Raw genomic sequence first — 14001 nt, 5'->3', positions numbered from 1 at the left:
GCACCAGATGGCTTTCGTGAATTGTCAGGAAACTGAACTTTGGCTAAAGTAGTCAGAAAACTTTATAATTATATTATTATTATTATTATTATCTGCCAGCTATCAAGAGAGGAAGAGTTAGCAGAAGGGACAAATTAACCAGAGGCCAAGAGGAAGATAAGATAGGCCATCTTGCTCATTAAACAATTATCACCTTCTCATGTCAAATATAGTAACAGCTGATCCCACACTTTCAAGGCAACTACTGAGGTCTTTTTCTGCAGTTTATAAGTTCCTTTTTAAGGGGTTTGATTTTAACATGCATATGGGACCTGTGCAATTGAGCCGTTACTGTCTGCAATTGCCACTACTATATGGTGAAAGCAGAAGTGCAGCGGCCTTCAATCATTATTGCACATTGTGCAACCTTGACAAGCCATTTTATCCTCTTTGCCTAGAAGTAGTTATACGATAACAGCTCCAGAAAATAACTGACATAATATATTCAACCCCTTTCAATTAGCATCGTAGATCAAAAACCCGGAAGATCAATCAGCTTAAAGAGTCACTGTAAACTAAGATGCAGAATGGTCAGAGTCCCGCATTGTTTCTCCTGTCACAGAATTCTGACTTCACAGTTCAGGTGTAAGTGACCATGAATGGCGCAAAACCAAAATTAACTTCAGTGAGGACGATCCTTACTTCAGCGCAGATTGCTGCCTGCCATCTGGAATGGCTACCAAAACAATGGGCTTCGAGGGCCTAATGAACGGAACGTCGCATCTGAAATAGCCCTTCCTCTCCAGCTGTATGATTTCGCCATGCTTCAGATTCCTCATGTTTGAATCCCCGAGTGCTGCCGTTACCTTCTTTGTACTCGGGTTCAGGACATCAAGAAAATCTTCCCCTTCTTCCAGCTGGCACATTTGCAAAAGACGGAGACATCAACTAAAATATGGGCATGTCGATCAAGCTTTAACTGAAGTTCAGTAAGTTTTAACTACAGTTCCGTGTCTGAATTCCAAAAGACAGAAGTATATTTTCAGTATCAGTATTCATCTGATGTCACTTTCACAATTGAGCAGCTGTTTCTGCATTTCTAAATGCATGACTTCATGTCACGTGAATAAAGAGAAAATTGAGCAATCAACCAAGTTAAACCAAGACAAAAGCAAAAAGTATATAACAGGTCCATGTCCCTGTCTAAACCTGTTCTCCATTCCTCAAATGCATGTGGCGCAACAGCTGCCTAGCAAACTACAATCACAGTTTGCAGATACTTAACTTGTTAGATTGAGAATCAAATGAGGCATTTCTCTATCCGTAATAAAAGTCACTTAAATGAGGGCCTTAAGAATGATTAAGTATCATCTGAATGCAACGCAGGTCTTCCAGTTCAACTACTTTTCTTAATAGTGGAAAAGCAAACTAGGACATGATAATCCTAAAAAAAAACACGACCATAAAGAAAGCTGAAAGCAGAAGCTAAACAAAGTGGAAAGAAGAAAAAGGTCCAGCAGTCTAACTGACACAACATACCTTCTTCTTTGTAATTAGATAGTCAAACTCAACCAATGAGAGATTAACCAATTCATTTGTCTCAGGAAGCCACGTCAGCTTCAACTTTGTGGTCTTAACAGATCCTTCAAGGTGCAGAACCCCAGTTAACCGTGTGATGTTCCCATCCTCATCCCTTTCAATTTCCTTGACTATAGCATTTCCCCAGTCCATCAGGGTTATTTCCTCATCCACTGAGATACACTTGGCATCCGCATGGTCTAACCATATGTTCTTTGTGTAAGTAGTAGCCTTTTCTCCAGCGCCTTCATATTTCTTGTGCCTTGGGATAATGCGAACAAAGGGCGTCTCAGGACCATCAATTAAGTGCAACAACACCCGCCGCTCTTCAATTACTGCAGTATGTCTAGGGCAAACAGGATCAATAATCCTTTTATTGATGCTCCAAAGCTTATCCCATTCCATAAGGTTAAGATTCTTTGATGCCCCCTGCAAACGAAAACAAACATTATCACGCAACAAGTTGATGCCTATCTCATAAAGCATTTGTGCTGAAATCCTTTTTCCATTTGTATAGTAAATATATATTCATTAACAAGGTACCAAGGGCACTGCCCTTTTACATAATAACTTCAGAAGAGAAGTCACCCATAAACAAAATTATCAACACGAACGTTTTCTGACATTTCCAGAAAACTAGCTGTAGGATTGAGCTTTCCCACACTACCAAAAATGAAGAATGTGAAACCAATTATCAGTAAAAGAATCCAAGAAGATTCAATTTCCTGAAATATTTCTAATAGCCTGCGAAACACATTTAGTACCTCAAAGTCTAAGGCAATGTCTAACAATTACTACTAAGACATGATAAAAGTTTTAGATGACAAAATGTATTTGTTATACCTGCTCAAGAATAAATTGAATCAGTGCCTCAATTTTAAGACCTCTACGAACAATCCCCTGGACTGTTGGAAAGCGAGGATCATCCCAACCATCTACTTTTCCATTTTGGACAAACCAGAGAAGCTTACGCTTGCTGAGAAGTGTATAGACCAAATTTAACCTGCTGAATTCATAAATCTGGACTTTCCTCAAGCCCATATCCTCTTGAATGCGGTAATACTGTGCATTCCGATCATGGTACTCACTAGATCGGAGTGCATGTGTTATCCCTTCTATAGAGTCAACAAAAGGACATGCAAAATCATAGGTGGGGTACAACCTGTACTTGGACCCAATGCGATGGTGGGCCATTGGGTGGCAACGGTAATACACTGGATCTCGAAGAGATTTGTTTGGATCCTGCATATCAAGTTTGCCTCTGAGACAACACTGCAGACCCCTTTCAGATGCCTCCATCATTTCTTTCCACAGTTTAAAGTTCTCATCTACACTATTACTCCTACATTTTGATTCCACGCCATCCATCCTCATTTTCTGCATTTCCTCCCTGGGCGTATCATCTACATATGCTTTACCCTCCCGGATCAACTTTTCAGCCATCTCCATCAACTGTGGGAAGTAGTCCGACGTATAGGTCACCCTATCATACTTAATACCAAGAGTCTCAATATCCTTCAAAATGTTGTCCACAAACTCATTGCTTTCCTTCGCAGGATTTGTATCATCAAAACGCACAATCACCTTGCCTTGGTACCGTTGAGCGAAATACTGATTCATGAGTGCTGCTTTTGAGTGCCCTATGTGAAGATAGCCACTAGGTTCTGGTGCAAATCGCAAGCACACCTTCCCAAATTCAGCATCAGGAAGATCTACTTCAGCTGATGACTTGTTAATTCCTTTCCCCTTGTCAGACACATCAACATTAACACTCCTCGATTGGTTAGTGGAACCCTGTTTCCCAGTTGCTGCTTTCCCTGAACCTTTCTTGCCAACATATGTCGCAATAATTGCGTCAAGGACATCAGTGTACTCAGAATGTATAGAATTGAACCAACGCACTAGATTTTGGTATTTCTTTGACTTCCTCAAACTTTCCCAACGCAGCCCAACCCCTGCAGAACATTTGAATCAGGACTATCAATGAACACAACACGTAAAAAGAAGCATTAAGGTGACATAGCTACACTAATGCAGTCACATGCAAATCATGTAAACAGAAAGATCAAAGCAAAAGGACAGTAAATGCCCTTATAATAGAATGGTTGCTCAACTCAACATATTTTGACAGCAATAGTGGACAGTAAAACTGTACTTTATGCTCGAGAACCAGGATACTCTACACATTCATAGTCAAAAGATTGCTCCTGTTGTCTTGCTTGGGAGTAGCACATCAGACATCGTGATACATGGGATTATATCTAATTAAATAAGGAATGGGAACAGTGTAAATACCTGCAAGACCAGACCAGATTGCTATATCTGCTATAGTCAGAGAATGACCCACCAAAAATGTACGCTTTTCTAGATACTCATCCAAGTATTTGCATGCATTTTCGAATTCAGAACCAGACGAAAGAATGGGGGCATACTCCAGCAACCGCTCAACCTGCGTGTCAAATATAAAGGGAAAGATTTTGTCCGTAAGCTTATATTATGTGTATACACGGGGACAAACGAATAAAAAGACTTGATCAAGAAGAAGAAGAATCACCTCACTGGATTCATATTCAGTGCTCCCATATAAACATTGAGTCTTGGAGACACCACCAATGTGGTGGAGAAGATCAGATGTCCCGAGCACCTTGTGCCTAATAAAACAGGATAATCAAAAGCGAACGCGAAAGACAATTCCAGCAAAGCCTCCATTCAGAAAACAACAGCAGAAAATTACACCACCAAATTATACGCTTCTATACCACATAGTGAACTTTCCAAAGTACATTACATAAAATCACCCGCAACTCAACCATGTACAGGATGGCCAGGACTAGATACTCAAGATTCATTCTGGATGTATTTATCGGTGCCTAAAAAGAACAGGACAGTGAATCCAGCGTTCTGCTCAACCATATCCTACTAGCCTAAGACAAGATTCTGATATTGATTCTATCACCCGAATCGTGACCACAAAAGATGAACAGAACACTACGCAAAACCAGAGCAGGAATAAAGTCAAAAACAACGTAGGAAATGACCCAGAGCGCGAATCGCGAGAGCGAGCGCGAGAGAGAGCATACCCGTTAGAGCAGAGCAAAAACGGAGGAGACCCAGAAGGGAGAGAGGAATCGAGGGGCAGAGGAATGCCGGCGAGCTTGGCGGCCACGATGACGGAGAGAGGAGGGCAATCAGCTGCGAAAGACAGTTGCGTGATCTCCATCTTGCGAATCCCGGTCAAATCACAAATACGGAACAGAGGGAGGTTCCCAGATTGAGCTTGAAGCAGCTCACAGAGACAGTGTCTGTGCGGGCAGAGCGGAGAGACGATGAGGGCGAGTAGGGTTTTTATATATCCTCTTGTTCGTGGATTGTGAATCCAACGCTAACATGCGAAAGTCTCAAACGACAGCAACGCAGCCCATTGGATTTTCATTCTCCGTTTGTTTTCCAATTTTACTTTTGCATTTTTTGGAGAAGAAAAGGTTAAATCTTTGTCCGCAAAGTTTGACTTTGCTTCCCTGTTGAATTTGTGGGAAATGCCGTTTCTCGAAGAAGAGGAGAAACAGGGAGGATGCCTGTTTTCAAGGCTTCAATCTGATAAATTCAAGTCTTATTAACAAATCTCTCCAAAACACGTATTAGATATATCTAATAAGAAAATTTTTACGTCTCTTCCTGTGCATGAATTGTGCATGACTTGAAAATGACGGTGCTTTACGAAGGATAAAATATCTCTATTCAGAAGTTTTGTTAGTGAAACCTTTCTAAAACTTATATAATCAGAAGGGATTTATGCGGTTTGTGTTTAGTTTAGGATGTTGGTGCAAGAAATGATGTTCAAATAATTAATCAAAGAATCAAACTTTGGTTAGGGAATCGGATATAGGAGGTGGATTTCAGAAGTCCCCCGTTTGGAATACAGGTAATATGCGAAAATCTCAAGAGTAATTTAGTAAGAAAATTTTGACCGAATAACCTAAATTTATTTATTAAATTAAATTTTGACCAAAAAAAATCTAGAAAATAAAATCTCTGGGCCACAAACCTTTCCTCCCAAGATGGACAAATAAAACTTTAAGAATCGATTGCCAAGAATTTACTTTCTGGAATTACCCTCCACCGGGTTACCCTTTTACAGCATCATTGTATGGGGACATTCATTCATGTAAGTAGCACAAGTAAGACAAAAATGTAATTTTCCATAGAAGTATTTTCCTCTCTCACATATCTCTTCTCCATATGAAAAAGGAATTTTTTTTTCCTTTACTTCCTTTTTGTTCATTTTTATTAGGAAGACGCGATTTCCACTCTCATTTTGACTGAAGCACTTCTATTTTCAGTCAATTTACTAAAATGCCTCCCCTCTCTCTCTCTCTCTCTCTCTCTCTCTCTCTCTCTCTCTTCAATTTACTGTTTCTTTTTTTTTTTATTGAGCTAACACACAGAATTGCCTTTATTTCTATCAAGTCTTTTAGTTTCACAATACAAATGCTCGTTTATCAATATATTAATTTACCATATCTTCTTATCATTTTGCCTAGAGAATATTGTCAATTCTAATTTAAGGTCCCACATTTTCATTCATAAGAAATTTCTATTTATGACAGATTATGAACATACAATTAAGTGACTTTTTTCCGAATAGTGTGAGTAAAACCATATTTCAAAGTCAAAAATTGAATTTGATTATTTAGCTGATCTTGATAAAAGGTGAAAAAGAAAATTGATCAAAATATGAAAAAGGTTAAATTGTTAAAAGTGTGATCAAATGTCAAATATATTTATATTCAGACCATACATAAATATTAAAAAAGGATAAACGCATAAAGAAAAAACATGAAAATTTCTTACGGTTTAACTTCTATTATGAAGGAAGTAGTTAATGTTGATTGTATATTCAATAGCAAATGGATCGAGACTTTAAAATATGCTTAAAAGATTTCCCCTAAAAAAATCTTATGTGAGTTTGAAAGTGCAAAATGTGTAAATAACTTTTCAACGTCATCTTGTAATTCATGTTAAAATATGAAAAGCTTGAAAGAAAACATAAATTAACAATGCTTAACTTTAGAAACCTACAAATTTATTCCGTAAAATCACCCACAAGGTCAAAAATCTAATAGACAATTAGATTTATTTAGAATTTTCAACTTTGAAATAAAGTTTTAACAAATACACAGTTAATTGTGTGTTCATAAGCCGTTATAACTAGAAATTTCTAACTTTTTATATAAATTTTATAATTGAAAAAATGAGGTGATAAATTAAAAATAACAAATTTCTCTAGGCAAAGTGATAACATGATGAATGGTAGGATAATATTTTTTTTCCGGGTAATTTAACAGTTATATTGTGAAAATGATAAGTAAAGAGAGAGAGAGAGAGAGAGAGAGAGAGAGAGAGAGAGAGAGAGAAACAAAAGCAGTTATGTTGGTTAAGACAATAAAAAAAGAAATAATACATTGAAGAGAGAGAAGGGCATTTAGGTTTATTGATTGGAAAAATGAGTGTTTTGTCCAAAATGGTAGTGAAAATAGCGCGACCCTTTTATCATCTTACACCTAAATTTTCTTCACCTCCTAAAAATTTGTCCAAACACCATGTCAAGAAAAGACACTTGTTGGTGTCTAGCCTAGCATAGCTAAAAAATTCCCTTGTGTCCTTGTGGATAAGGATTTTCTGGCATTACATATGTCTTTACTTGATTTTAGTGTCCCATGATCTGGTCTGTCCTCTATGGTGGCTCATGGGAAGAGAGTGTGCCCCTGGTGGAGATCAAACAGGACACGTGCAGATGAGGAGATCAGCTCTGCTCAGCTCTTCGGAGTCTGAGGTTTAGTACTTGACTAGTTTGGGAAAGATGGAGCGATCACGGATCAATCATTTGCACTTTTAAGCAACATTGATGGGTCGGTGGCGTCGCCCTCTAAAAGTCTTGCCAATGCTGGGACTCATTTGAATTCTTAAGACTTATTTGGTAACGTTTGTGTTCTTCTATTTCTATTTTCCGGAATAAAAAAGAATTAGAAATATATTTGATAACGCAAATAATTCTGATTTGGATTCTGCTCTCGGGAACACTTTTGTATAAAAAATAAGAAACAAAAAAAGTTGTTTATCTTAAAAAAGAACACTTTTGAGAATAAAAAAGGCAATGATAGTCTTTTTTTACTTTTGTCGGGCGCCCGCAAGGCATGACCTAGGTCAATCCGACCCGGTTTGGATAATTTTTTTAATAAAAATTTCGGAAATTAATAAAAAAAATTAAAAAAAAGAAAATGATTAAAAAATCTGAAAAAAGGAAAATTTGGAAAAAATCATAAAAAATTCCCAAAAAATCTCATAAATTAGGAGATGGTTTATTTCAATTGGCCAATCCTATTTTTGAAGATTTTGCCTTTCGATTTCTTCCAAATGATGAATTTACCCCTCATGGGCAAATCTTTCCAAAAAGTCTTGAAATTTAAAAAAAAATCTCAAAAAGTAGGAAATTAGTCATTGAACTGGCCAATCTTGTTTTTAGTGATTTTGCCTTTCAATTTTTTCTAAGCCTTGCCTGATTTATTGGCGGAGTACCATGCTACATCAATGACCATCCGCATAGTATCCAAGGATAAAACCGAGCCACCTATGTGGTGGTGATTGATTTTATTCATTATGAGCAATAAAAGATAATCAGAGTTACCTCTTTCATTCTTGGCATATGCATAGCCTCAAGAGAAGTATGGAAAAATAACAATTTTAATGTATTATCTTTCCAAGGAACAAATATGAAGCATCCTTATTTTGACCAAAAAGATGTCATGGTACAAAAAGATCGTACTTGTGGGGTTTGAGGAAAATCATCAAATGTGATTATGTAATTATTTGATTTAAATAAAAAAATTAGGAGAGAAATTATTTCCTAGAATAGAAGTTTTGTACAGTTATTAAACGTGTTTCTGTTTCAGGAACGGAAATTTTATACAGTTGCCAAATGCATTTTGATTCTCTAAAATTCATCTAGGGAACAGAATCCAAAAAATCGATTCTAATTAGAATCACTTTTTTGGAATGGAAACGTTACCAAACATGCCCTTATTAACTGAGAGAAGAAGCAAATGCTACTGCTTGGATGACATTAAGCCCAGGCACAGTGATGAGCCAACTGCACAGGTTCTTATGTTCGAGTTTTGATCCTGGAAGATCATTCTTTATCATGTCGTGAGAATGAAGAATCTGCCATCTTCGAGTTCGATCAAATATTTTTTTCGCTCGGGATGCCACTTTAGATAGAGAAGTCGTTTTGTTCCTTTCATCGTAGAGAATTCCATTACTGCCGTTTGTTTCCATCTTTACCGGACAAGAATTGCATCCTGCTACCTACGCATTTGATCGACTAGGATAATGTAAAAATGAGGGAAAAGGATGATGCAATTCCCAGAATGAATTGACTCTCAAATGCTCCGAAGATTGCTTTGGATCAACTTATCGATCTCTACGACAACGCATTCTTCTAGTTTTACTTTAGTTTCAACCTCTGTTTTTCTTTCCTTTTTCACCGTACCCGAAATGAAACAAGCTCGGGCTGAAAACCATCAGGAAAATCTTCCAGGTACACGGAACAGAAAGTAATCTGCAATGAAGAAACCAGTCAGTTTCTGCAAGCACCAGCTACCCCCAGTTCAGAAACATGGGATTCTCTTTATATTTCTAAAAGTCTATTTCGAGTGCTTATGGTTTATGAGCCTCAGGAGCAAAGCATGCTGACTAAGGTTCTTATAAGAGCAACTCTCTATTGCGTTGTTCTTTCGATAAACAGTAATTTCTGGTACTAGATGCGTATGCATCCGAATGTGCAGTTTCTAATACTAAGCGAAACAGCAAGAGTAAGATAAATTGCAGTCACCTGTCAACCACGCCATCCATTCTCATCTGTCGGTAGCCACACCATCCCAGCGAAGGCATATAGAAAGACATTGTTTTGCACGGTTGGCAGCCGCTAATTTCAGCCGATCACCAAGAGTCTTATCCCTGAGCACTAGCTAAATCAATATTAAAACGCATGGTCTCATCAATTGTTGCATGGAAGCTGAATGAGGGGGTCGAGATAGAGTGACACTTCATCTCGTCCATTTGGAACTTCCAATAAGACACAAAACCCCCGGCTAAAACAATATAGGGAATGGAAACCCTTGGAAGGACTCTAGAAATCAGAAAGTGGTATGAAGTTAGAAAACGTAGATAAACAAAGCAACAAACAAACTGCTGAACCAACCCACCGGATGTAGAAGTCTTTCCCACTGCAGTATTGATCCAAAAGTCTTACAAACAAGAATTTCCTCAAGTATACATTGGCAGAAGTATGCTCATTCTCCTCTGTATAAAAGTATAGCTCTACAATTGGAAAAGAATACAATGAATTCAATTCTTTCACATTGACGTGGCAATCCACCATAAACTTTTCAGAGACTGATTTTCTCAGCCCTGAGTTTTCCTTTCAACTATACAATCCTTAACCAATCTCATAGCACCTCCAGAAGGACGAATCGAGAACCAAAGCCAAAAGTGCAGACCAAGCAAGAGGCCTAATGACTCGGCAACTCATCACATGATCGAGAATTGTGAATATCCATCCAATCTGATAAACCGATGAGCCAACCTCATCGCCATAATACCCAACCACAATTTCATTCACAACCCAATTGCCATCACTTTTGGAAGAATCAGAACCAACATGGTGATCACGAACTCGATAATCTCAACAATCTTGCATACCTCTGATTGAAGACTTTCCACAACCTCCTCCGCAACAATGGTCGAGGTACAGAAATACAAACAATCCATCGAAAAACTTGCCTTCACTATCTATGCTCACAGGAAGCGAAATGGACGTACAAGTGGGGATTGCATTCCCTACAGTAAAAATCATTCCTTTCCAACAAATCCCTCAGCATCTCATGCGTGAAAGCCGCATCGTTGGGATCGCTCAAATGAGACTCCGCCGGCGATTCCAGAGTTTTGGGCCTGCTAAAGCAAAAAACACAACCTTTGTCGTTCCTTCTGCTGCGTCGTCTCGACGATTTCTTGTTGGATGAAGACCCAAAAGCCTTCTTAACCTTGGCAAGATTCCATCGTGGCGTACACCCATAACCCCTCTCTTCCTTCCGATCATTCTTACGCGTGACAGAGACCCCAACTCCACCGTCTCCACCACCATCACCCTTATAATCATCCTTGTTCTCTCCATCGTCAACATTATCAACATCCACGACGACGTTACCACCAGAATCAAATATCTCGTTATCAGGAACTGACATCAACAATCAAAGGATTGCCCAAAATCTAAAACCGAATGGGGTGGACGAAAGACAGAATCCAGAACGTACCATTCGTGTGGACAACTGTATGCACTCATCCAAATCGGTTGCGGCCGGACAACAAACGAGAGAAACGATGAAACGACAAACACCCAGTTGAGGATTCGGACAGAATCGTGTGCTGTGCGTGTTTCTGAGGGAGGGAAAAACTAGAAATGGAGAGGGTGACGTCGATTTCTTCGGTAGGGATGTCGTGGCCAGAGTTTTTCTTACTGGCGATAACTTCCGACGCCTATGAGCAAGAGGGTCTGTCAATGATTAATCGGAGTTCTCTGTTCATTTGATGGGGCAAAAGGTGGCACCTTTGATTGCCGGGTGTCCCTATCGTAATCCCATCACATGTTAATGGACCATTTAGCACATACTATGTGTTAATTAGCGCTTGCGGCGCTGATTGCGCACCATACTAAATTTGCTCAATCGATTGCCGAGCAAGTACTCGCGAGACACTCTTTAATAAAAAAAAATTGACTTAGTAGATCGATTTCGACATACTTAGAGTCCGTTTGTTTCACGCAAAATAAATGATTTATAAAATAAATTTTCAAAGAAAATTGGTTATATTGCTTAGAAAAATTAATCAACGGAAATTGTATTCATTGTGAACAACGAGTTATGCACAATTATTTTAGTGGGTAATGAATTTTTATTTATTTATTCATTTTTGTAAGAGATGTAATCGATCATTTTTCGAAAAATATTTTTCAAATCTCTAATTTTCCGTGATATAAACGCACATTTAATATCATATTTCCGACCAAAAAAAAAATATCGTATTAAATTTCTTGTTTGGGATAGGGGAGAAGATATATATAGTAAAATCATAAAGATCGTGTGAGAAGATATATATAATAAAATCATAAAGAGCACGCTTGAGGAATCTATTATATTAAAATTCAAGGAGGTCTATTTGAGTTGGATTTTAGATTCAGACATCTTACCTCGTCCATTTTAAATTGGAAGTTAATCTCGCCAGTTTTGACTAGAATATTTGAAAAACAATCATGAAAAAAATGATAAGTTACTGTTACGACAACACGTTTATTTTTTTTTTTTTAACTACTTTGCAAATCTTGTTCTTGATATAAAAAGGTGACAAGAATCACTGATACTTATTTTTCCATACATGCCTAGAATCAATCTCAGCCCCCGCGATCATATTATAAACACGAGTTTTCTTAGTGCATTCATTACCAAATGACGAACTTTGATACTTCAGCCGGCGACACTTATGCCTTTGCGACGTGGTAACGAATAATTGCTTAGTTTGAAACGTGACGGACAACTTCAAATTGATTAGCTAAAAAAAAATAAAACGTGTGGCACGGGGATTGTGAGATCATAGAATCGCAAAACCATCACTTCATTGACCACGTAAGAGTTGGCAATGCAAGAAAGGCATCACCTATTCTCTTTTACTTTAAGCTGGTGGTGGAATATTCTTCTTCAGGTGCAAAGTAGGTAATTGCACCCTCTTATTAAAATGCCTGATGCCTTATCTTGTCTCATGTCTTGGTTGAGAAGATATCCTGATTCCATGTGAGCATTTGCTGCCTGGACGGGCTTCTCATGTTCTCTCTCACGTTTCCTTAAACTAAGGAACCAACTAATCCACGTTTCATGTTCATCTTATGATGGTAACATCACTAATCCATGTTTAGGCATGTCACCGTAGTCCTGTTTGCGCCCTGTTTTGCATATCATGTTCTTTGCTTACTTGCTCATGTTAGTAATTGTTGGAGTGTGGTTCATATTTCTTGTTAACAGGAAAGCATGGGGTCACGCTCCATCGTGAGTGGGCGAAAGCTCGTGGTGTCGCTCCTCGAGCCGCCAAAGGGCTTTTCTAATTTGAGACCATATTTTATTAGTAGTTTGTTTGGGCTCACGAATAGTCCTAGCTATATATACTCGTTTTCTTTTGTAATTGAGTGGTGTAATAAAAATGTGCGATATGCTAATTATAGTGGCATCTTTTGCTGAATGTAGCCTTAGTTTAAAAGCAAACCAAGATAAACCTTGTATTATAATTTCTCTTTATCGTTTTTACGCTATATTTCGTTGTGGTTGTGCGCCGAATCCTAATAATAGTGTCAATGCTTCCTTCGACACTCAGCTGATATTCAGCAATGGAAGAATGCTGTCCTTCCATGAGTGGGTTTCCAGGAAACAACTTCATACATGTTGAAGCAGGACAGGGGGATCAAAACAGATATGCGTGTCTACAGAAAGAAAATGGAACATCGTCTTCTTTATTGTGTCTTTAACGAGGACAGGTTTGGTGGGTGGACATAAGGCTGATTAAAGAAATGGCCATGATGATTGAACCATCGCTGTAAAGCCATTAGCTTTTTCACGGTAGCCAGTAGCCACCCTCTCTGGTCTGCCCGGACATTGCCTCTCCAACCAAATTCATAAACCATTCATATGCTCACATCCGTATATCATCCCATTTATAAGGACAAGCAATACTTAGAATCCCAAAAAAGGCTTGTGATATGTGTTGCATTAGCTGTGAGAGGGACATCGATAGGTTGATGAATTGAAGAAAAGATACATCGAAAAATTTCGAGAGTTGGACATTTCGGGGGGTTTGAAATGAGGAAGGCTTATAGGAGGATGTGGAGGGCGGTGCCTTGCACAAGCAGGAAGACCCTGAGGACCGAGTCGCAGAAGGACATAGAGGTGATACTGAAGACGAAGCTCGCAACAATCAAAGAAGAACCGGAGTACTCTGATGACAATTTGACGCTGCCAAGACACCGGCGAGCCATCAAGAAAGGAAGGAAGTTCGAGGCCAAGGTTAAGATGGGACGTCTGTTCAGTTTCCAGGATTCTTATGCGCTCTTCTTAACCGGTTTCGCCTCCAAAGGTAGCTTCGGAGGACTCCTTCAGTACTAATTTCTCGATTCGGCTGGTCTTTGATTCCTGCAGCTAAAGGTAATCGCAAGGACCGAAAGGTAGGTATTTCGTGATCATCGAGTCGGGTATCTGATGTGATTGGAAACCCCCTGAAATGTTGTTAGCATTTGTGCTTTGCTTCTGCCAAGTCATATTATTTCAGGCAGAAGCAGCCATTGACTGTTTG

General features: G+C 38.7%; 2 protein-coding genes across 2 annotated transcripts; both read right to left on the bottom strand.

Moving 5' to 3' along the window:
- Positions 1 to 379: 379 nt before the first annotated feature.
- Positions 380 to 4924, bottom strand: LOC115740207 (glutamate--tRNA ligase, cytoplasmic). The gene is made up of 6 exons (XM_030673664.2): positions 4638 to 4924; positions 4112 to 4208; positions 3853 to 4006; positions 2401 to 3512; positions 1519 to 1986; positions 380 to 896 (listed from the first exon to the last, which is right to left on the bottom strand). Exons 1-6 carry the CDS (start codon positions 4775 to 4777, stop codon positions 678 to 680), a joined length of 2190 nt encoding a protein of 729 aa, XP_030529524.1. The 5' UTR covers positions 4778 to 4924; the 3' UTR covers positions 380 to 677.
- A 4814-nt stretch (positions 4925 to 9738) lies between these two features.
- LOC125312867 lies at positions 9739 to 11231 on the bottom strand. The gene has a single exon (XM_048272595.1). The coding sequence runs from the start codon at positions 10854 to 10856 to the stop codon at positions 10401 to 10403; it is 456 nt and encodes a 151-aa protein (XP_048128552.1). The 5' UTR covers positions 10857 to 11231; the 3' UTR covers positions 9739 to 10400.
- Between the last annotated feature and the right edge of the window lie 2770 nt (positions 11232 to 14001).

The sequence above is a fragment of the Rhodamnia argentea genome, chromosome 1 (assembly GCF_020921035.1).
Source record: "Rhodamnia argentea isolate NSW1041297 chromosome 1, ASM2092103v1, whole genome shotgun sequence".
Classification (NCBI taxonomy): Eukaryota; Viridiplantae; Streptophyta; class Magnoliopsida; order Myrtales; family Myrtaceae; genus Rhodamnia; species Rhodamnia argentea.
The sequence above is the reverse complement of the archived record's forward strand: the minus strand, read 5'-3'. Positions and strand labels throughout refer to the sequence as shown.